Genomic DNA, 25,129 nt, shown 5'->3' on the forward strand with positions numbered 1-25,129 from the left:
ATTACTTAGTAGCAAGAAAAGTGTAAGGCAGGTTCTGTGGTCAGAAATTGAGGCAGGAAGAGAGACTTTGGGGCAGATTTCCTGACCTGTGAGAGGTCTTTGACTAAGGTGACCAGATGTCCCGCTTTTGGCAGGACAGTCCCGCTTTTGAGCAATTTGTCCCGCATCCTGTGGCGTTTTTAAAAAGTCCCGATTTTTTAAAAACGGAACATCTGGTAACCTTACCTTACAAGCTCAGCACCTTTATAATAAACTGTCCCTTCATCCCAAACCCACCACATCTATGCTTTCCAAAGTGGCCCCTCAGCATCTTCAGCAAGGAATTCTGGGACTTGTAGGCTCAGCCCCTTTGGAGGCAAGCTCTGGAATCCTTCAAAGAGTACCCAGTTGTCGCTCCTCCCCGCCTCTCCTTCAGGGCTCGCAGCAGGAAAAACGAAATGGCGACCGAAGTCGACAAACCTGTTGGTGAGTTTCTATGGTAACTGCTGTGACCCCCATCATTGCCCATCCCTCTTTTTTGTCCCCCTTCCCCCACAATCACCTTTGTGCCTGCAGTTGGGAGTGTCTGAGTTTGGGGTTGTTGTTTTTCAAAAGGACAAGCAGTTCTACAGATTTCAAAACATCCCTTAACCCGTTTCTCCAGTTTTCTCTTCAGATTGTTTTGGACCTTTCCTTCCACTGTGATTATGGGTTCCCAAGGTGGCTTCTGCTGTAAGGGTCTTTTCTTATATTTCTTCCCCCCAGAAATAGCTTCACACACACAAAAAAAAAGGTTGTCCACCCCCCCCCCAGCAATGGTGTCCCACTTTATCGAGGTTATAATATATCACTTTATCTTTGACCAATTTTATAGCATTGGTCTCTTCCTCATTTGCTCACAAGGACGTGCCCTGGTAATTTTAATATTACAATGTATTTAATATTAAATATATTTAATAAATAATGTTTTTCCCCCTTTCATATCTTAATCATATTGCCCTCAAGTCATTCCCATCCCTTCCCGGGACACACCTCTTGTTGTGTGTTTGTGTGTGTGTGAGGGAGAGAGAGAGAGAGACAGAAAGGCAGATGGACACAGAGAGACAGGTGGGAATGTTTTAAAGTTGTTCCTTTCTCTTTTCCTAACTTAATTTTTGCTTTGGGTGGTGTTTGGCACCTTTCCTTGACCATTTGGCTGCCAATGGTATCAGCAGTTGGGGTCTGCCCAGCTCTCATAGGCCCCAGGGACTGATAGAAGCATGCTTCTTCCCCTCTTGTCCTAGGGCAGAGCCATCCAAGGCCATTTTGGCTTGGGATGCTGGCAAGGCTAGAACCCTGGCTTCTGCAGAGTCATACATCCATGTACTGCCCAACAGGCATTTTTCATTCTGCTTGTCAGACTTATACAGACTCTTTATAAACATAGGTTTAGGGATCTTTTCCATTAGAACTATTTTTAAACCAGGTTCTGTACAGAAGTCTCTTTCAATTAAGAAAGAGGGACTTGTTCTGCTAGCTGTGTTTTGCTGGTTCTGTCACGGTGGGATATGTTATGGTTTTCTCCTACTTAGAAACATAGAAACATAGAAGATTGACGGCAGAAAAAGACCTCATGGTCCATCTAGTCTGCCCTTATACTATTTCCTGTATTTTATCTTAGGATGGATATATGTTTATCCCAGGCATGTTTAAATTCAGTTACTGTGGATTTACCAACTACATCTGCTGGAAGTTTGTTCCAAGGATCTACTACTCTTTCAGTAAAATAATATTTTCTCATGTTGCTTCAGATTGTGTCCCCTTGTTCTTGCGTTCACTTTCCTATTAAAAACACTTCCCTTCCTACTTGTGCCTACAAGGGATTTTATATGGCTGTATTTTTAAATAGTTTTTCAATGTATTTACCAATATTAAAATGCTTTAATGTTTATCAATACTAAAATACATGTTGTTCACAATTATATGTTTGCATACACCATTGAAAATAATCTAAAAATTAGCTACATATCTTGGCAGGCATATAGATAAAAGGTTTCTATTATAACATGGGTGGCTTTAAATGGTAGGCATTATTACAGTGCAAGTTCACATGCCTTATTAGTTATGATAACCTTGATATACAGGGGATGTGATGTCAGAACATAAACATTATGTTGAAAGTATGCTTCATACATCCCTTATGTACTTATTAGCATCAGATAAATATATCATCTAAAAGAAATCCGGGAGTCTGATCACGAGGAAGTAACATTTCCCAGAAATATTCAAAACAACTAGTTAACTCTAAGGAATAACACAGCTCTTTCAAATTCCATAAACAATTGCCTTACATCTGGAGAAGTATTTCCATCACATGCAGCCAAGTAGCTATAAAGTTTTCTCGTTAATTCTTTTTAATATACGGTACAAGATTTGGAAGTTGTTTATTATCACTATTAGAAATGCGATTTCCAGGCCAGCTAGTAAACTCAGTAATCAATTTTGTAATTTTTGATCTCTCACTTGGTTTACATTCATTCACCTTACTCTCTGTGTCATGTTAAAAAAAAAGGTGGAGTAGGCTATTGCTTGGATTGAAAACATCCCTAAAATATCATGGATGCATATCATCATCATCATCATCATCATCATCAAAAACCCAAGGCAATGAAATCAATTTGTTTACTCAAAATATCTTTTTCCAAAATGCCTCCAGACCGTTCTTCTCCAAGTAGACGAAAGAGAATGTAAAATTATGTACGCTGGAGAAGGCTCCTTTTGTCCTGATTGAATACGAAGGTCTAACTTGAGTTATTCTGCTGGGATGCAAATGTAGCATGAGGAACAACTGACATAGGCAGATCAATCTCAATCGTTGAGGAGAGGTTGAGGAGGAGAAAAAAACCCAACAGTATAGAAATGTGATAAATAAATGCATGAATAAATAATGATTCATTATCTTGATGGCCTCAGAATCCACAAAAGCTGCTGCCTCTGGCATGAGCTTGTATAAAAAATGGCAACAATTTGGCATTCCAATCATTAAGGTATTAGGATGGTTTCCAGGAATGAGGGTTTGGCTCCAGATTCTTTGGTCCCTCCCTTAATTTATTATGAATCAGCTCCTACCTTTGCCAAAATTAAGTTAATTCAAGAGAGATTTAGTCTGAGCTTTCTTTTTATGGGGCCGTTTTCTGTTGATCAAATGAACAATAGGTTACTTATAATCAAAGAATCATAAAAAAACGATGAGATCAAATAATATCGGATTTTTATTTGGACAAACTAACACTAAAATCTCTTTCAGTTACAGGAACTTATGGTGTTTCTCACATATTGGTAATAAAATCATGTTTTATAGTAATTATGGTGCTACCGCCTTTATCATTCAGTATGTAACCAAGTTCAATAAATGATGTTCTCCATATTTGTTTTGCATTGGCAGTTCTCTGAGCCACCCATTTCCCAGATTTAATTTTAAAATACATGACTAATTTTTACAGTAGTGAGGATACACAATGTTCAATATATTGTTAGCTCCATAAGTTACAGATGGATTTAAGCATGAGCTCCAGTGGCAGAATTCATTATGCAAAACTGTGAATGATTTCTTTAAGGCTTCTGAAAAACTTTTCTTAAAAATTGTCATCTTAAAATTTATGAGATGACCTCTAGCTTAATGCAAATAAGATTGGGATTCTGAGTAGTACCAAGTATGCACATGTACATACGCAGACAGATAGTAAAAAATACAGTAGGTAAGATTTTATTCCACATCAGAAATAACAAATAGGTGGCAACTTGTATCTCACAGTTCTAATATGCACAAAGTACAATCTGTGTGAAGAAGCAACAGCCAACCAGCCAGCCTGGTCAATGAGACCAGCAGTTCTTAACCTTTGTGAATGAATCGCCTCCTTGAGCCAATGAGAAAGTTGTCATCACCTCCTTCTCCCAACATAACCTCTCAATCTCAACATAGGAAATAATTCTTCAATTTATATAAACACATTTTTGTTTTATTTAAAATTGTCATCAGAGCATATCGATGCAAGTAATTTATTTCCAGTCTTTTTCCCATATCTCAACTGTGTGAAAAAATTTGGTCCCACCAGTCACTTTATTCCCAAACTTCGCGATACGTGTATTTAATTATTATCTTATCTTTCAAGACATTTAAATGTAATGACATTGAAAACAAAATTCAATTTCAAGAAAGTGAAAGGAATTGATCGCATGATAGTGCTTGTGCTGGGCCCCAACATAATCCATAAATAAATAAGTAAGTAAGTAAGTAAGTAAGTAAGTAAGTAAGTAAGTAAGTAAGTAAATAAATAAATAAATAAATAAATAAAGGCAACAATCTATTTCATTGCTGATAAAATCAGTGTTTCTCTGATAGTGTGAGGTTTGCCTTCAAGGACTGGAAAAACAATGCTGATTTGTCAGATTTATCCAAATGAATTCTTACCAAATGGTCTTTCAGTCAGGAAGACTTCATTGCTTCATTTGAAAATTCTTTCTCACAAAGAAAACAAAATGGAAGCTACACGTTGGAAGGAGATGAGGCGAATTCCAATTTTAGATGTTCCATTGAATATTGGTGAAACTTCCTCTTCTTGGCCATGTTGAGAGGCCTTCAAAATAAAAAGCACTACCTGCAAATTAAAAACACGTTGAGGTCGCTAAGCCTGGTTTCAACAGTTACGTTGACATTACAGCTGACGTCACAGGTCACATCCACTCAGCATGTGATGTTTTGAAATATGCGCTTCCCCCTCCATCACTTCCCATTCTGACCAATGGCATGCCACTGTATGTGCAGAGGCTGCTGCACAACACGCATGAAGATAAGCAATGCATATTCACATGTGTACGATATTGCAGAAGAGACGGAGTAACGACTCGGACACAAGAGCTGGATTTAAACTTGGGTCATTTTTATTATAATAAATTTGCATAATTTATTAATTAAATTAGCATGAATTAGCATAAATTTGCATAATCAACATACTTAACTATGACCCGGAACCAAATGGACCTGCAGGGTCAAACAAATACTTCCGGGGCGGAAATGACGTAAAAGGTCAACATTCCTGGGCAACTATGGGCGTAATCGATGCTGGTCCAGGTGAGGGACCTCTCCCTCACCTGAGACCCTGCCATACACTCGCATGAGGGGGGTCCCGCCGGCTCACCCCTACCCTGGGACTTCAATAGCGGGACCCAAAGACAGGTTCCCCCCAAGTGCGCAGGTAGCACCCACCATGGTCTTGGAGAGAACCTGTCAATCATCCCCAAAGATGCCCAAGGGAGAACGCGCAGTTGCTGAAACCACCCAGATTTCCGCCCCTAACCTGCCACGGAGCGGGGGTCAGATCTCTATCTTGGCCCCCCGACTCCCCCCTCTATCTGCGCCAGCTCACGCAGAGACCTCTGCAGGTCCTGTAAGAAAATGGCGTTCCCCTGTTCTGACAGGTGAACGCCATCGGCCCGGTAAAGCCACGGCCGATCTACAGTGATGAGGGGATGGGCAACTACAATCCCCCCTAATTCTTTGACAGTCTTTCCCACGGCCTTATTCACCCTACGTCTAACCCGGTGGATGGCCCTAAGGGAAATGGCGTCCCTCCAAACGATCCGTGGGAGGATCTCTGACCACACCACTTGCGTGGTGGGCCATACCGTGCGAAGCCGCCGCAGGTCTTCGCGCGCCTGGACGATCAACGGTAGACCGCCAAGCAGGCATAGGTCATTGCCACCGAGGTGCAAGACCAGCCATCTGGGTGCGGCTATGGGCTGCCGACCACCCAGTCCCATCTGGGCGCGACCCTGGGTAGCCGCCCGCCCAGCAGCGCCGGGTACCGCCCTGAGATGCTGCGTACCCAGCAGCGTCGGTAGGAGGCCCTCCCACCGCATACCCCTCCGGCCCATCCAAACAACATTGACCCACCGTCCCAACGACAGCTGGGTCCCGATGGCACTTCTGGCTGCTGAGCGGCCGGCCCAGAAGACCATGCTGTGGCCACACAGCAGCGCCGTCGGTTTCTGCCTGGACTGGGAACCTGGAAGAGGACACACACAGAGAGGTTACCTAGCCTAAACCCTGCCCCGGATCCTCAGCGGGCCTGACATAACCCAAATATGCCGCTGACCGCCAGCGGCCGATCTCCTGAATCCGTTGGGCCGGGAGACCGGAAAGTGCCGCACTAGTGGCGGCGCCGATACGGAACGAATGCGTTCCATAGCCGGCGGGATCCATGCCTACCTGAGACATAGCCTTAGACACTATCGCCCAGAATTGATACCGGGTCAGGGGGGAACCATCCTGGTGTATAAAAAGGTACCCACGCCCTGACCCACGCAAAACACAAAATTGCTGCAAAGCAGCCACCGGGCAAACAGACTTATCGGTGGCTGCACTAAGTTCAAGTCTAACCCCTCTGTGTAACTGATCTGTCTTGGAGTGTCTCACCAAAAGAGAGACACCCCCCTGTCTAAAGGACAGATCAGCGAGCTGGAAGGCGCGGAGCGACAAGTCAGACTGCGAGGAGGCCATTGCCTCGCTGACCCTGAGGGCCCCGAAAAACATAACGCAAGTCGCTGCCCTGAACAGCCGAGCCTCGTAAGGAGAGGCGCACAGACTGCCAAATGTCTGATTAATCAGAGACAGCTGCTGAACCGTCAGGGCCCGACGAGCGTCAGCGGGAAACCCCTGTCGCTCCCTCACCCAACCTTCCAGCATCCTCCGGATGCGAAAATCACCCGTAAAATCACCAAACCCCCCCGCCTTGGACAGAAAGGCGAGGCCGGCTAACCTAGCCCTGATAGTCCTCACTGAAAGGCCACGCCCCTTCAGCAGGACACAGAATTCAGCTAGGTGCTCCACCGGGGCAGGCCAGCAATGGGGGTAACCCTTACCCAGCCTGAAATCCCCAAACTCCTTACCTGCACGCTGATAAGCTCGCAGGGTACTAGGAGCTACCGATAAGGCGATCGCCCTGGAGGCCTCGTCTCTCCAGCTCTCGAGAGCCCGCCCAGGCTCCACAGGTGGGCTGGAAACACCTCCGGCGACTCTCGGGCCCACGGGGCCAGGGTCCGAAACCTGGACAACTGACCACGGGACAAGGCGTCAGCCACCCCGTTATCTAAACCAGGGACGTGCCTAGCCAAAAACAAGGCGTTCAAAGACAAGGACCTGTGCACAAAATGGCGGACAAGCCGCATCACCCTGTCACTCTTAGAGGACAGGGCGTTCACAACATGGACAACCGCTAGATTGTCACACCAAAAATGCACAGTCTTATCCCTGAACTGCTCCCCCCAGAGCTCTAAGGCCACTATTAAGGGGAAAAGCTCCAAAAAGGTTAAGTCCTTAACCAACGAACAGGCACTCCATTCCGGAGGCCATGCCGACCAGCACCACTGGTCACCTAACACTACCCCAAAACCGCAAGTCCCTGCGGCGTCGGAACACAGCTGCAGCTCCGCTTCCAAAAGAAGCTCCTGCCGCCAAAACGACAACCCATTAAAACGTTCCAAAAACTCCCGCCACACGCAGAGGTCAGCCCTGACCCCTGCACATAAGCGGGTACGATGGTGGGGCAAACTAAGCCCCTTCATCGCATCATACAACCGGCGAGAAAAAGCCCTACCAGGCACCACTACCCGACAGGCAAAATTAAGAATCCCAGCCAACTCCTGGAGCTGCCGAAGAGTAACCTTCCTGCAGCCCAGGACCGCCTCAAGTTTGGACCTGATCTTAATCAACTTATCCAGGGGCAATCTGGAAGATTGCTCCACTGAATCCAATTCAATACCCAGGAAGGTAATCCTGGTGGCAGGGCCTTCGGTCTTCTCGGAGGCTAAAGGCACCCCCAATTGAGCACAAAGGGCTTCGAAGTCCCGCATCAAAGCAAAGCATTGCTCCGATTGCGCAGGCCCGGCCACCAAGAAATCATCAAGGTAATGAACGACAGACCCCAGGCCACTCCGCCTCCTGAGCACCCACTCGAGGAAGGTACTAAAGCTCTCAAAGAGGGAGCAGGAAATAGAGCAGCCCATCGGCAATGCCCTATCCACATAAAACCCACCTTCGAAATGGAAGCCCAGCAGCTCGAAGTCGCCTGGGTGAATGGGGAGGAGCCGAAATGCCGACTTAATGTCGCATTTACCCATAAGGGCTCCCACCCCACACTCCCTAACCATAGCCACGGCCGCATCAAAGGATGCGTACCGGACGGAACAAAGCTCGTCAGGAATGAAGTCATTCACTGACTCCCCTTTTGGAAAAGACAAATGGTGAATCAACCTAAATTCACCACTCGCCTTTTTGGGGACCACACCTAAGGGGGACACACGAAGATTCGGAAAGGGCGGCTCCGGGAAGGGCCCAAGGACCCTGCCCTCAGCCACCTCCTTTCGAATCTTAGCCCGTACAATGTCTTCATGCCCGACAACCGACCTGAGGTTGTCGGACATGAAGGCCCTCCTAATACCCACATAAGGGATCCTAAATCCCTCGGAGAAGCCCCTCAAGAGCAACTCGGCTCTCGGGCGAGGGTGGTAGTCGATCAACCAACCCTCAAGTACAGAAACATTAATTGGGCTGGGCCCCTTTTCCCCCAGCTGGTGGGGGAGGTTTTCCTGGACCCCCGCCCTTCTTCTCCGCCCCTTTCTTGGGGCGGGGACAGACTGAAGCTGCATGGGACCCCCCACAATTCCCGCAGGCATGCTTGTACTTACAAAAGGGACGAAAACACGCCCCTTTTGCAGCAAACTCATGACAAGCGGGCGAGGCCCCCTTGCCAGCCACACCCGGAGTCGCCTTGGCCGGCGAAGCCGCGCCGGGCTCCTCCTCCATAAAGTGCCCACTATCCATGCGCTCACACCCTTCCTTCCCGGACATATGCGTGGCCCGGAACCACAGGTCCGGGACCACCATATCCCACGGCAAGTTGGGCTCCACAGACATCCTCATGTGGAAACCCTTATCATAATGGCGCCAGATGGTGCCCTTATATTCAAAATGGGCCCTGGCAATTAAGTCTATATACTTAAACATGGCAGAGGCCATAGCCGGCTGCCGTTGGATCACTACCGACCCATAGGTAAGAAAGGCATACAGCCAGGAGCTGAAGCATTTCGTTACCTTGGTCTTCTTCGTTTTCTCCCCCGGGACAATCTCTTTCTCCTGCTTGGGAACCTCGCGGTTCAAAAGCGAAAAAAGATCGACGTATTCGCCCCGCCAAATAGCCTCCTTGACCGACGGGTGAAGGTGGCATCCTAGAGGGGTGGACGGCAGCCCGCACGGTATGGCCCCCGCTTTAATACAAGCGAAGGGGTCCCATACCGAGTTGGCCGCCACACCAAAAACACCCACCCCATGGGGGTAGGGGAAAACCGGGAGCGGGGGCATGACAGGAGGGGCCGGAGGAACCCACCCCCCTGCCCCTGGCACCGCTGGTGTCCCCGCAGGACCCGTCCCAGACAACGGAGCAGCGCTGGCCGCCGGCGGCCCCGGAGGAGGAACCGGCGGAGCCCACACCTGCCCGCAGGTGCCCGCGGGGGACCCCAAAAAGCTGGACCCACTCCCGACCCCCGCCGGGGGAAAACCCGGGGCGGGGGGAGGAAGAAAAGACAGAGATGTGGTGTGTGGTGCAGCCTCACCTGCCCCGTACGGGGTTGAAGACATCCACGGGGGGCCCAATGGTGTGGGGCCCGGGAAAGCCGCCATCGGCCCTGCAGGAGCCTGCCGTCCGAACGGAGCCGGCTGCCCAGCCTGGGCCGCCGCCGGATCTCTCCCCAACGCCGCAGGCACTTGATCGCTGGACACTCCGGGGACCGCACCGCTCCTCCACTGCTCGAGCTCATCGAGCCTCTCCAACACCCTGGCCCAAGACATAGCAGGAGAAAAATCAGGTTGAGGGGCAGGAGGCACCGAGACCACCCCCCCCCTGTTCAGGGACCACCCCAGCAGTCCCCTCCCTGCTGGCCCGGGCCCGGGCAGAAGGCCTAAGGGCCCTCCTGGGGCGCGCTGCTGGCGGAGCCATAGGAGCAGTGGCAGGCCTCTTCTTAGGAGCCATCACACTTTCCCCTTAGGTAAGCAATAAGCCACTAAAACCACCTAGGCCGAAACCCACAGCACGAATGGCAGGCCCAACTCCCCCCACAGGGCCCTACCTAGGGCCTGGGAGCCCCTGCTACCCCTATTAACCCCTGAATTGGGTATAACAGTACAATTATATATATATATATTGACACAGTAGTTATTGAGTAATGTATTATTATGATGGCAAACCTCCCTGCACAGGCAGGCCTTAGAGGCCTGCAATCCAGGAACACCCCCCGCCCAAGACCGGGGGCCCAAACCCAACACCCCCACCGCGCCCTCCTCCCAGCCGGGAGGAGGTTACCAGTCCCCCTCGGGCCCGAGGGGGATCGCTGCAAACAGCTCGGTGAAGGAGTAAAAGCAAGAAGTCTTCCAAGCACTTTTCGCCCCCTCGGTAGGCCACAAAATGGCGGCCGCAACACGAGGGAGACACAAAATGGCGGCCGAGCAGCACCAAGGAGTGTCTGCTCATGAAACCAGGTCCGGGCGAAAAGGCTGTTTCCTGGCCTGCTGCCCCTTATATAGGGCCAGCAGGCCCCGCCCAGACCTGACACCATGCCCAGCCACGTGGGCAGGGCATTCCCGGCCGAAATCTCGTCTCGCGAGATTTCGGCCGAAAACAAGATGGCGACCGCCATCTGAAGGGTCCGAGTCTGCCCGGCCCTTCAGCAACATCGCCGTGGGGCCGGTAAGTCAGCCGGCGTTATTCTATACTGAAGCTAGCTGGAGGAACATTTAAAAACATAATTCAATCCACTAATAGCAAGCAATCTGATTTTTTTGTACGAGAGATATACAGCCATTCACTGTACGAAAAAAGTGTCCCCAAAACTTCTCACTCAATTTCCCCCCTATCGCTCCTTTTTCACCCACACATCACCCCTTTTTGTTCCATCACTCCCCTGAAAAATGAAATCGGCCCCTGATTAAGAACCACTGAGTTAGACTCCCTGAAATAAGTCCCTGGTTTTCTCCTAATTAAGCAGAGAAAAATTAGGGTAGTGGTTTCTTTCTCTCCCTCGCTCTCTCCCTCTCCTTCCCTCCCTTCCCCTCCCTCTCTCCCCTCTCCTTTTCCTACCTCTCTTTCTCTCTCTCAGCCAATTGATTAACTGTATCAGATGGCCAATGGGAAAAACTCCCATTAAGAAGATGAAGAAGTCCAAGTTGGTTTTGACTTTTCTATTCTGTAGAGCTAAATTAGGATTGGGGTGGGAGCACAAAGGTTATATAATACGTTCTTACTTCATTTGGAATAACATCAAGTTTAATTGTGTGTTTTTTAAAATTTATTTATCAAATGTAAGTTGTTTTTGACTAATAACAAGCAGTTATGGGTGCCAAAGGTGCTTTTTCAAAAGGCCACTGGGCTTTCTTGTTTTTCCTTGAAGACATTTCACTTCTCATCCATGAAGCTTCTTCAGTTCTGGGTTTCATTTCACCACAATCTGTCTGAGTTGGCTTCAAGAGCACAACACTACTTGGGAAATCCTATTTGGATTCACGTCTGCCTGCTGACCTGATAGCAAAAGATTACTAGCAGGAATCAAAGAAGAAGCACTTTGCATGAAAATTAAAGGTAGCGATGCTTACGATGCTTACGGGAAGCCACAGCATTAGGAGGAGGAAACAATTTAGCCTCCATTCTACAGCCGTAGCAGTGACATAACAATATTCAGAGCAAAAGGTTCATCAGTCAAAGTTCAGAATTTTATTCTCTTGACGTTATTGGTTCAAGGAATTGCTTTGCATATCATCAACTCTGTTATATTGTGAATGGGAGGAAAGTGGGAAGTAACCTAGCATTTTTATCAGTCACGATTTATTTTGCTTAAAGGTCAAAGAAAGAGCTTTTTAAAATCCCCTATAGTTTCTTAGGGAAAGTCTACTTATTATTTATTACTTGGATTTATTACTCTCCAGGGACTCGGGGCATCTCACAACATATCAAAAAGAAAACATAACAGTACATCTAGATCCAATTAATCTAATTAAAAACCCTAAAAGTTCTAATGTAATTAAAAACATTCATTACCATTCACTCCGTGAAACACGCTAAAATACTCATTGGTCAGGGGGGAAGATCTAATGACTCCAGGCCTGGCGACATAGATGAGTCTTTAGACTTTTTCCAAAGGCAAGGAGAGTGGGGGCAGTGTGAATCTCCAGGGGGAGCTGATTCCAGAGGGCCGGGCCCCCCACAGAGAAGGCTCTTCCCCTACATCCCGCCAACCAACATTGTCTGGTTGATGGGACCCTGAGGAGGCCAACTGTGTGGGACCTGACTGGACACTGGGATTCGTACAGCAGAAGGTGGTCTCAGAGGTAATCTGGTCCAATGCCATGTAGGGCTTTGTACAGTAGGTCATAACCAACACTTTGAATTGTGTCCAGAAACTAATCGGCAGCCAATGCAGTCCGCGGAGTGATGGTGAAATATGGGTATGCCTTGGAAGGCCCATAACCACTCACGCAGCTTCATTTTGGATGATTTGAAGTTTCCGAACACTCTTCAAAGATAGCCCCATGTAGAGAGCATTGCAGTAGTCGAATCTCAAGGTGATAAGGGCATGAGTGACCGTGATCAAAGACTCCCTGTCCAAATATTTATATGCTATATATATATATATGTGTGTGTGTGTGCGTGTGTGTGTGTGTCACATGTTGTTGGGTTTTTTTTGCTGAATTTGAAAATTAAGGGAGACTAGGATAGATCTATTTCGGCCTTATTTTGGCCTCATCAGCTAGCCATACCCACTGGGACTTGAACCTGCAACCTTTGCCTTGTAAGGCAGAGAATTATCCTCTAGGCTACAGTATCCAATCCCTTCAGCTCTGCACCAGGGAAGGGTTACATATTTTTGTGTCGAATCACCCTGGTGTATATATATACTTATTGTTTAGATTGATTCTCCCAGGCTTCCCTGACACTGCAACAAAACAATGCAGTTGCAATTTTAACAACAAAAAGAAGAGGCTTAATAAACCCACTTTGAAATCTCCATTCATATATGTGCATTACTACTTTAGTTATGAACGTAGAGCAAAAAAAAGGAAGTATACAATTAAAGCTGTGGGTGTTAAGTTGGGTGAGTGAAGAAACTGGAAGCAGATTTCATACAACTATGTACAAGATCCAGCAGGGAGTCGATCTGGCAGCTTGCCCTTATATAGGGAGCTGTCAAATGGCTCAGCGAATCAGCACCTGGCATTTTCCCACTTGAACAGAGGACTAGTTGTAAACAGGCACTCTTAATATGTAACAGTGGGCATATACACTCTGCACATAAGCATGTGCCCTTCCTTTCCAGCTCCAAAAATGACACTGGACTAGGGTAATAATCTGATATCAGTGCATTATCTCACCAGGTTGGGCTTTGGGTTACAGATCTGAAACTCCATTGTTTTACTTTTAGAAATAATGTGATGCAATTCTGATCCCAGAATGTATCCAGATGTAGAATGTGGATATTCTACATCTGTTCCCTTTTGGCCATAAACATTTCCAAATAACCCAGTTGTAGCATGATGCTCCGCCAATAGAGTGTAATAATAATAATAATAATAATAATAATAATAATAATAATAATAATAATAATATATTAGATTTCTATGCCGCCCTTCTCCGCAGACTCAGGGCGGCTCACAACAAGAATAGTAACAATATAACAATGTAACAAATCTAACATTAAAAAAACATCTTAAAAACCCATCATTAAAAATCATACAACACAAGCATACCATACATAAACTATATAAGTCTGGGGGTCTCAATTCCCCCATGCCTGGCGATACAGGTGGGTCTTAAGAAATTTATAAAAGACAAGGGGGCTGGGGTGGTTCTGATCTCTGGGGGGATTCCAGAGGGACGGGGCCGCCACAGAGAAGGCTCTTCCCCTGGGGCCCGCCAGACGACATTGTTTAGTCGACGGGACCTGGAGAAGGCCAACTCTGTGGGACCTTATCGGCCGCTGGGATTTGTGAGGCAGAAGATGGTTCCGGAGGTATTCTGGTCCCCAGGTTTAATTATTTTTAAAAATAGTTAAGAGTACTATTGTCACATCACCTTATTTATTTGCCTTTATTTGCTATCTCACTCCTGTCACCCAGCTCTAAAACCTTCCAGTCTATTTCATATATAGATAAAATGTTTGAAATTGGAGCTACCTTCACACAAGTAGCTATGTGAATTTAAAAGATTTAATTATTATAATTTGCCATTTAGCCTGCATGTGTGTGTGTGTGTGTGTGTAATTTTATTCCACATTATATAAACTACCTTCCATAATATGAGAGGATCCAGAATTTCTATATATTTTAATATACTCAACAAGGCTGATTAATAGCACCCTTTTGGTGCCCTTCTTTGGCACTCTTGTATAGCAAAGCAACAATCCTGAATTTATTAGGAGAGGGCTATGACTAAATTGTCAACGAGACTATTTTTCCCACTAAACAATCTTAAACATTACACAGCAAATTTCTAAGGAACAGATGTTCTATTGTTCCATTTCTTATGTGTATATTCATGTAGATGCTTGCTAAAGGTTTTGTGCAATATGACTTTCTAGCTACAGCCAAGATACCGTCCATAGTCACCCATCTGTCCATGAATATTGTTGCTTAATATAATAGAAGTGTTTCACAGGAAAAAAAAAACTTATGTAGTTTGGACTATGGGTTCTCTGACTGTTAGCATGTCTGGAGTTTGAAAAAGTCCTATTCTTTCAGAGATAATTTCCAGGTAGATAGCCATGATTATTACAGCAAATCAAACAAATGGACTAGATTCATGGCATCGGACCAGAATATCTCCGGGACCATCTTCTGCCACATAAATCCCAGCGACCAGTTAGGTCCCACAGAGTTGGCCTTCTCTGGGTCCCATCGACTAAACAATGCCGTTTGGTGGGACCCAGGAGAAGAGCCTTTTCTGTGGCGGCCCCGACCCTCTGGAACCAACTCCCCCCGGATTTCAGAGTTGCCCCCACCCTCCTTGCCTTTCGTAAGCCTCTTAAAACCCACTTCTTTCGCCAGGCATGGGGGAATTGAGATATTCCCTTCCCCCTAAGCTTATAAAATTTATGCATGGTATGTCTGTATATATGATTGGTTCTTTAAAATGGGGTTTTTAAAATTACTTTTAATATTAGATTTGTTTATATTGTCTTTTTACTGTTGTTAGCTGCCTTGAGTCTCGGAGAGGGGTGGCATACAAATCTAATAAATAAACAAACAAACAAACAAACAAACAAATAAATAAATAAATAAATAAATAAATAAATAAATAAATATATCAATCAATCAATCAATCAATCAATCAATCAATCAATCATGGTGGCTTGAACCAGAACTCCCAACATCCCCCATCATGAGCCATATTGGTACCTACTGTAGGTTGTAGCTCAGCAGTTCTATCATGACATAGGACCTTGTAAAATGAACGTTAACCATCAGCAAATGTCACAATTAATATTTTAATCCTTAGTCACACATGACTTCTTTTTATGTTGATAACAATTCATTAATGAGAAATGTGGTAGCTGCTATTTTCTACTACCTTATATTTATTAAACATTTGAGATAAGCTTTAAAATTTATTAGTGTGAGAGAGTTGAGAAAAGGAAATTCCTTCTCTAAATCCAACATGCAGATCGTTTCCTGATTTATAAAACAGCAGCAGTACTTCCCATTCTCTTGGAACTGTAAATGGTCATGTTTTCACTGACATACTAGGACCCCCAATTGGCAGAGTTCTAATGTGTTCTATAATTAGGCTGAGATATAAGTAGTTAGAAGGAAATTCTTAGATTACTCCAACCTTCTTAGTACAAATGAAATTAGAATTGATGTAAATTAGTGTAAAAGAGGTCAGCTGTACAAAGTGAGCAGACAATGTAGTTTTTGCGGTGAGCTTTAATAAATGCAATAAATATTATATAACAATAGGATTTAGCCATATGTACCACAATATAGTGCTTTACAGCACAGCACTCTCTGTGTGGTTTACAGAATCAGCATATAGTCCCCTATAATATGGCTCCTCATTTGACTGATTTGGACTACTGGTTCTGTGGACGTGGCTTGGTGGTGTGATTTGGTGGTTATGTGAGTGGGTGAGCATGACCAACTCAATGTCACTCCCACCCAGTCACTCCCACCCAGTCCCCCACATAACCACACCTCCCCAGGTTTTGTGGCTCCCAGTGTTTTCTGTGGAAAATGGGTCATGTAACCAGGTGGGTGTGGGCAGCTTGATTGTCTCACCCTTAGGAAATTTCCCACTAGTCCAACTCACAATAAAATAGCACTGTTCCAATATTGTTCCGCCTTCTACTGCACAAATCCCAGCACCCGATAAGGTCCCACAGAGTTGGCCTTCTCCAGGTCCCATCGACTAAACAATGTCGTTTGGCGGGCCCCAGGGGAAGAGCCTTCTCTGTGGTGGTCCCGGCCCTCTGGAATCAACTCCCCCCAGAGATTAGAACTGCCCCCACCCTCCTTGTCTTTCGCAAATTCTTCGGAGAGGGGTGGCATACAAATCTAATAAATTGAATTGAATTGAATTAAGGCCCACCTGTATCGCCAAGCATGGGGAAACTGAGACACCTCCTCCAGGCTTTTATATTTCATGTTTGGTATGTGTGTACTGCGTGGTTTTAAGCGATGGGGTTTTATATGTTCTTAATATTAGATTTGTTTCATTGTAATATTGTTTTATTGTTGTTGTGAGCTGCCCCGAGTCTTCGGAGAGGGGCAGCATACAAGTCTAATAAATAAAATAAATAAAAAAAATAGAATAGAATAGAATAGAATAACAGAGTTGGAAAGGACCTTGGAAGCCTTCTAGGCCAACTCCCTACTTAGGCAGGAATCACTACACCATTTCAGACAAAGGTTTATCCAATCTCTTCTTAAAAATTTCCAGTATTGGAGCATTTACAACTTATGGAAGCAGGTTGTTCCACTGATTAATTGTTTGATGAGGAAATGTGAGGGGCTCCTACAAAAATGAGGGAGTCAATCTATTTTCCAAAGCAACAAAAGGCACAATAAGAAACAATGGATGAACCCTAACCAAAGAGAGAAGCAACTTAGGACTAAGGAGAAATTTCCTGAGATCAATCAACCAATGGAATAGCTTGCCTTCAGAAGTTGTGGGGGCTCCATCACTAGAGGCTTTCAAAAAGAGTGCCAGGAACCACTGAAACAATGTGAACTGCATAAGCAAGTTACTAATGGTTCAGGCAAACCGGTGAGAACCAGTTGAATCTCACCTGTGCTCAGAAGGATGGAAGTCTAGGTCAACCTTGAACTGGCCAGAATTGAATTCCTGGTAGTGGGCAAAGTTTGCCTGCAATATTTTAATCATTGTACCACCAGAACTTTCTATATAACTGGCCATAGAAGATATGAAACAGGTTTACATGTCTTATTTACAGTTAGTAATATAAGAGGTAGTATTCTTTCTGAAAGAATGAGCCTGGAATTTGGGATTTTTCTAAATTCAGAGTTGATACCAGAGTCATATTCTTCCAAAAGAAAAGCCAGGTTTCACAACATCTTCTCAATCATGTGGGACAGGTTCCTCTTATCACCTCCTACCGGTGCACATCACAATGTTTTGTGCATGAAAGTGCTTGCTATGCTCACGCACACACACATGTCCCCTTGCATGATTTTGATTCTGTGCATGCGCAGAGGGACAATTTTACTTCTGTGCATGGTCAGAGAGCTAAAAATTGGATGGAAATTAGAAAAAAAATATGGTGGCACTCAGGAACCGGCAAAGGCAGCACCTGAATCATCGTGCCAAAATCGCATCATCGGCAAGCCACTACTAGAGCGGCACACCAGATCTCACTGGTAGGAACCCACCTCTGGTGTTACCCCATTCTGAGTCTTTGAATTAGGGGCCATTGGCAAGGCTTGCAGTCTGATCTAAGAAGGCAGAATTTTCTTTTAAGAACCCGAAGGACAGTACTGTAGGCTTCTTCGGAGACAATCCAGGAGTCTCACTGATTTTCATAGAAAAGTCATTAACTTTCCTTAATATTTGCTTTTGTATGAATTGTTCTTGTTTTGTTTTTCCCCTATCTTTTTAAAACTCTTTTTATCTTATGCATGTACAAATATTGTAAATCACTCTGAAGTACTTAATTTAAAAAAAAAAAAAACACTGTATAAAAACTTTTAATAATTAATGGGAACCCTCCATATGTTTATCCTTTTCCTCCTATCTGATAATTTTTAGAGGTAGGGGGCATATATAAACAATATTTTTGGAAGCTGTATCCATGTCAGAGATGATGCATCTTCAGCTCAAATAGTGAATAAAATGCAAAAGTGATGTAGAAATGGGGGGGGGGGATGTCACCAGCTTTGCTTAAAAAGCCAAAAGAATGTGATGCCTGAGCAAATGTTTTTGTATATTTTGACAGATTCATTCACTTGAGTGCAGGCAGTCCCAATTGTGTTTTCATTCGTATTTCAAAAATATGAATTCCCCTGTGTGTTTTTTCCCTTTTCTGCTTTTGCATTCTAGATCAACATTTTCAGTGTTCTCTCTTGCAAAATGCCAAGTTTATAGAGGAGAGGTCAACGCCGTGTGTCAACCTCTGACTTAGATCCCATCAGTATAGTGGAAAAAAGCTAGAGCATTTTGCTCCAATATGTATTGCTTTTGACTTCTTTATGTGGAGCTGTGTTCATTATTTGTTACATTTAATGCATCTGCTATTTTCTCAACCATTAAGCCAGTGCATTTCAAGTTCTTTGCAATTTTGCTTTTTAAAACCTTCTTGATAAATTGAGGGGAGGGGGGGGTCATTGAATATGAGATGAACAAGGGCCATGACTTTGATTAGAAACAAATATGATGACTAGTGTAAGGACTAAAGCTGGTGAAGCAGGAATCAGTGTTTCTCAGTGAAAAAGAACCTTTGGGTACTTATAGAGCAGGTAAATTACAATCTCCAAGCTGGAAAAAAGAGAGTCACAGGTTACTAGCCTGAAAGGGCAGATGTAAGATTTAAAACTTAGAGTTGAGAGGCTGACATAGTGTGTGATTTTATTTCCTGCATCAGGGAGATCTTCTCCTTGTAAGTGACTCCTTTCTTCACTGCAATAATGGACCTTAAACTAGCAGCACTGAAGCGTTGAAGTTTCTGCTGTTAGTTAGGTGTGAATGCAGAGACATGTTTTTATTTTATTTTATTTTTATTTTATTTTTATTTTATTTATTTATTTATTTATTTATTTATTTATTTATTTATTTATTTATTTATTTATTTATTTATTTATTTTGTCCAATACATAATACACACTGAAGAGAAAGATATGTACTGTAATGATATAAGTAAAGAAAAGAATAGAAGAAAAGATACAAAAGTATAGGTGAACATATTAGAAAAGATAAATGATAAAAGATAAATGAGATAAGGAGAGACAATTGGACAGGGGATGGAAGGCACACTGGTGCACTTATGCACGCCCCTTACTGACCTCTAAGGAACCTGGAGAGGTCAATCGTGGATAGTCTAAGGGGAAAATGTTGGGGGTTAGGGGTTGACACTACTGAGTCAGGTAATGAGTTCCACGCTTCGACAATTCAGTTGCTGAAGTCATATTTTTTACAGTCAAGTTTGGAGTGGTTAATATTAAGTTTGAATCTGTTGTGTGCTCTTGTGTTGTTGTGATTGAAGCTGAAGTAGTCATTGACAGGTAGAACGTTGCAGCATATGATCTTGCGGGCAATACTTAGATCATGTTTTAGGAGACGTAGTTCTAAGCTTTCTAGACCTAGGATTGATAGTCCACTTTCGCAGGGTATTCTGTTTCGAGTGGAGGAGTGAATGGCTCTTCTGGTGAAGTATCTTTGGACATTTTCAAGGGTGTTGATGTCCGAGATGTGGTATGTGTTCCAGACAGATGAACTGTATTCAAGGATGGGTCTGGCAAACGTTTTGTAGGCTCTGTTGAGTAGCGTGAGATAGCCAGAGCAGAAGCTGCGTAGGATCAGGTTAACAACTCTAGAAGCCTTTTTGGTGATATTGTTGCAGTGGGCTTTGGCACTTAGATCATTTGATATTAGTATTCCAAGGTCTTTTACTGAGTGGGGGTTGGCTGTGAAATTTTGTTTATTCAGTTTATATATGAGGTTTGGATTCTTTTTGCCAATGTGGAGGGTAGAACATTTGCTGGTTGATATTTGAAGTTGCCATGTGCTAGATCAATGTGAGACAAAGTCGAGGTCTTTTTGGAGAGTAGATGTGTTGTCCGTGGTGTTGAAAAGTTTTACATCATCGGCGAAAAGAACACAGTTGCTTGTGATATGATCGCAGAGGTCATTGATGTAGAGAATGAATAGAGTAGGTCCTAGTACGCTGCCTTGGGGAATGCCACTTTTAACCGGGACAGGGGTGGAAATGGCGCTTACAATTTTGACAAATTGTTGCCTATTTGACAGGAATGCAGTAATCCAGCTGTGGAGGAATCCTGAGATGCCATAGGATTTGAGTTTTAGGAGTAGTTTGTCATGGACCACTGAATCGAAGACTTTGCAAAAGTCAATATAAATGTGTTTTTGCAATGAAGTAGTTTTAGCCCAATTCCATAATGTTTTGGCAGCATACAATATTAAGAGCAGTTGGAAATACTATAACAGCGAAGAATGATAAACGGTTTTAAGAGAGGTCTTCAAGAGTCAAATTTTGTGTGACAATGAAGGTGTTGAATAAGAGAAAAAACCCTCAGATTCTGGACTATCCTCAATGGCAGAAGCTCATTAAGGGACTTTGTGTCAGTCACTCTCTAGCAACTCAACCTAAAGTTGCAGGATTTTGGGAGGAGGGGGAAGGAAATGGGATGGTGACAGTAAACACTCGGCTCCATTCAGTTGGCCAGACTCCACCCCAAAAGGGCTTATGGGGTCATTAAAAGATGATGGTGATGGTGATGATGGGAGGGAAAAGGGAAAGGTTTGATATAAATCTAATAAACAATTGACCATTGCAATGTAACTTTTGTAGAGTTAATATATCACCACAAGCTAACTAAAATCGGTTCTTTCTATCCACAGAAATCCCTGGGTGCCCTGGAATGGTTGAAAGTTGAATGGGCAAAAAACTCCTCATCCGTTGCAACTTGCAGAAGCTTGTGGAGAGACAGGTCCACGTTCAGCCATATTTCTGTCAGGATGGGAGAACTACACATTCCTTCAAAGAAGGACAAAGGAATGAGCAGATGGAGTAAGCCAAGGCTCCAGATTGTGACACGTGAGGAATCTGCAGTGAATGAATCATTCTGGGACCCAAGTAGGAGAAAACAAATTCGTTGTTTGAAAGCACCACTTGAGATCGGATTGAGGGAACCTTCACAGTGCAATAATGAAAACATTTTCATGGAGCTGAATCATGAGTTTTCAGAAGCCGGGGAAGAGTTAAAACAATCATTCACAACCCCACAGGAAATCTCAAGGAACTGAAAGCTTGGGAATATGATTTCCCATATTATTCTTAATCTACTAATAAAAAGGACGCATAACATCAGGCTTTTTAGCTGGCGGATTGTTAGGATTGGAACCGGATCTTAGTGCAGCCCAGGAGAATCACGTTTAGGAAAACAAAAATAGCCCTGGAACTCATAAACAGGGAAGCACTATTAAAATGGTTTTACAATGCATTTTCAAGCTAGTTTCTATTCTTGCAAGTTTTAGAGAGCCAAGTTGTACCACATAGTTTCAAAAACATCGCATCATTTTTATTAACTTTTTAACTAACTTTTACTCAACGTTTACAGAATTAATTTTCCATCAGTTTTCAGAGACAAAGATGTCTGCCCACTTTCCTTTAAAGAATAACTGAAAAAGGACATGGTTGGAAGGCACTTTTCTCTCTTTCTATATGTAAACATTTTATCTCTCATATCTTTCTCACTATTTAAAAAAACCCAATCAATCAATCTCTCTATCTCTCCCTCCTTCTCTCTCCCTCCCTTCCTCTCCCCCTCTCTCTAATATATATATATTCCTTTCCTTTCCTCTCCTCTCCCTTCCTGGTGGGAAGCAACTGAATTCTTCTTTTGGATATTGAGAGATCTGGACTTTTCTGCTTGACTTGTGCCAGCTCATGAATCCTTCCAAATCGCTTTTAAAAAGGGAACAGACTGAATACAAAATGGAGTAAAACAGTGGATCACCAGAGAAAGCAGTGAGCGGTACAAATTGCTTAATGGAAAGACCTCAAGGCGAAAGAGAACCTTCAAAACTCTGATTTTCTAACAAGCCCCCATTACCTATACATTAAGAATTTTGAGATGTAAAACATTTGATTTCACATGTAAAGTTTTTAAGACTTGAAAGTAACATTCAGCTTTAAAACTGTGGGGGAAAACGTTCTTACTCTTGATTATTTGATGTTTGTCCTATGAGATGACAATGAGGAACCCACTGTCAGTCCCACCCCTGCCAGCTAGCTCAGCATTGTGCAGTTGATCAATGAAAGAGACAGCATGGATTTCCTATTTCTCCCCAACTGCCTTTTCTGCAACTGAGATCCTTAAGCCACTCATTGGCCATGAGTGGCTTATCTGTTAATTTTTAAAAAAATGCCTGATGCTCTTCTATGAGAAGGAGTCCAGTTTATGGAAGTAGTTTTCCATCTCTTCTACATGGATTTCATGTTCAGTGTTGTTGTGCAGAATTCTTCACCTCTTCTGATTTAAGAGAAGGAATTCCTGTCCTGTAAACTCTAAGAAAGCTATCCGTCTACACAGAAGCTTTGGTTGACCAGTGATTGTATTGTAGTTTGCACTCAAGGGTAGTATGCACATGTGAACCTTTATGCATGATCTGCTTTAGATCCTGCACCTTTAAATATTATGTAAGAAGAGGGAATGGGGAAAATTGGACTCTGCCTGGCTTTCTTTTTCTTTCTTTTTTTGCTGTGAAGTTGAGATACAATGGGCTTCCATCAGTGCTGCTCTCCAGTTATGAAATGTATTTATTTATTTATTTATTCGCTGATTGTATTGTAAGAGCAACTTGCAGAGTTTGTCTGGCTTTTTAGGGTTCCTCTCTAAGAAGAGACATTGATGAAATCCATAGGAAGACACTGGCTCAACCAAAATAAAAATGAATCTATTGCATGGTGATGTCCAGAATCTACTGAGATCTATCCAGGTCTGCCAGCTACCGTTTTCTTTTTGCTCTACAGATCTAGACACATATTCAGAGGAGAACTTAATGAAATATACTGATAACCAGGGGTGCAGGGGTGGGCTGCTGCCTGGACGGGGGGGGGGGACAGCAAAAATGGAGCTTCATCCCAGAGCACCCAATTTGCACTGAAAGATGTTGAAAGAAAATGCAGGGCAACCTGCAAAAGCCACGCGCACAGTGTGGTAGTAAAATTTTTGATAGCTGATCACTGCTGATAACTAATATCCTATTGGTTCTTCTTTCCCCTTACTGCTCCATTAGTGATGCCAGGTAGTGATGCCATCTTCACTTGATTATTAACTTTTCAGCCAATTAATCCACAAACTGGACTATATTCCTGTTTGTAGAGTTTATGCAATTATGCTGATCAGTGATCTGTTCCGGCAATGAGCTTTCCAAGAAATAAGTCCACACACACAGATTTGACAAGATTTAAGCATGTAATTTCCAATAGTTTAGTAGCAAGGAGGGTTAAAATACATCAGCAAAGCCAGAATTAAGTCAGTACATCACAGCTGCTCATTAGAGACTCACACAGTAATGTAAACTCCCAAATAGTCTCTCTTTGATCACAGTTCTCTAATTAACATGACTCACGCTGAGTTGGCAGGAAGCTCGGAGATACAGATTTCAGCTTCTGACTTTGTAATTCACAGACATAGTCCAAAAGCACAATCAGATCATCCATCTCTCACATTTGAACATTGACTTCCACCCTAGCTCGTCACAAACCTCAAATATCCTTAAAGAGCCAAAAGGCATGGCCAAGTGTTCTAGATATCTATTCATGCAGAGACCTCCCCCTGCTCAGCCACTCATGTCTTCTGACATTTCTGCACTCCCTGGCATCAAGAAGAGGCTCTTCCCCTTCTTCTGAGTCACTCATGGGCACCTATGGAGCTGCAACAGTCCCTAGTTGGCCTTCAGCCTCTGTAGTCAGGCAGTAGGGAAAGCAAGTAGAATGCTTGGCTGCATAGCTAGAGGTATAACAAGCATGAAGAGGGAGATTGTGATCCCACTGTATAAGAGCGCTGGTGAGACCACATTTGGAATACTATGTTCAGTTATGGAGACCTCACCTACAAAAGATATTGATAAAATTGAACAGGTCCAAAGACGGGCTACAAAAATGGTGGAAGGTCTTAAGCATAAAACGTATCAGGAAAGACTTCATGAACTCAATCTGTATAATCTGGAGGACAGAAGGGAAAGGGGGGAAATGATCGAAACATTTAAATATGTTAAAGAGTTAAATAAGGTTCTGGAGGGAAGTGTTTTTAATAGGAAAGTGAACACAAGAACAAGGGGACACAATCTGAAGTTAGTTGGGGGAAAGATCAAAAGCAACGTGAGAAAATATTATTTTACTGAAAGAGTTGCTTGGAACAAACCTCTAGCAGATGTGGTTGGTAAATCCACAGTAACTGAATTTAAACATGCCTGGGATAAACATATATCCATCCTAAGATAAAATACAGGAAATAGTATAAGGGAAGACTAGATGGACCATGAGGTCTTTTTTCTGCTGCCAATCTTCTATGTTTCCTTTCCAGCCTCCTTGCTATCAGACTCTGGTGCCAAGTACACTGGCCTAAGATACGAATCCACACCCATCTCTCGATCCTCAGAATCCGTGATCAGCTGTGCAGGACACAGACGGGCCACAACGATCAGGAGGGGACATAATAATCCTGTCTTCCTGTGACGTTTTTCCAACTTTAAGCATGCAATTTGACAAGAGACAGGAAAGCAAAAAATCTTCCCACTCCCTCCCAGTAATTTTCTTGCAGATCCTTGAGAAATCAGCGATATGTAATTTAATGAAAGCCCAAACCACCTTTTAA

At 43.8% G+C, this 25,129-nt stretch overlaps 1 protein-coding gene across 2 annotated transcripts in view; it reads left to right on the top strand.

Moving 5' to 3' along the window:
• Window positions 1-23,218, top strand: part of ADRB2 (adrenoceptor beta 2) — a 90,411-nt gene extending 67,193 nt beyond the window's left edge. Inside the window, exon 2 of one of the 2 annotated variants that reach the window (XR_011558041.1) lies at window positions 21,147-21,188. Coding sequence is in view for 1 of the 2 variants with exons in the window: in XM_070739421.1 (XP_070595522.1) it covers window positions 21,147-21,181 (35 nt within the window). In the remaining variant the exon portion in view is untranslated. Of the gene's footprint in view, window positions 1-21,146 lie in introns of both variants that reach the window. The other variant, XM_070739421.1, reaches the window with a different exon arrangement.
• Window positions 23,219-25,129: the final 1,911 nt, after the last annotated feature.

This window comes from Erythrolamprus reginae, chromosome 2, assembly GCF_031021105.1.
Source record: "Erythrolamprus reginae isolate rEryReg1 chromosome 2, rEryReg1.hap1, whole genome shotgun sequence".
Classification (NCBI taxonomy): domain Eukaryota; kingdom Metazoa; phylum Chordata; class Lepidosauria; order Squamata; family Dipsadidae; genus Erythrolamprus; species Erythrolamprus reginae.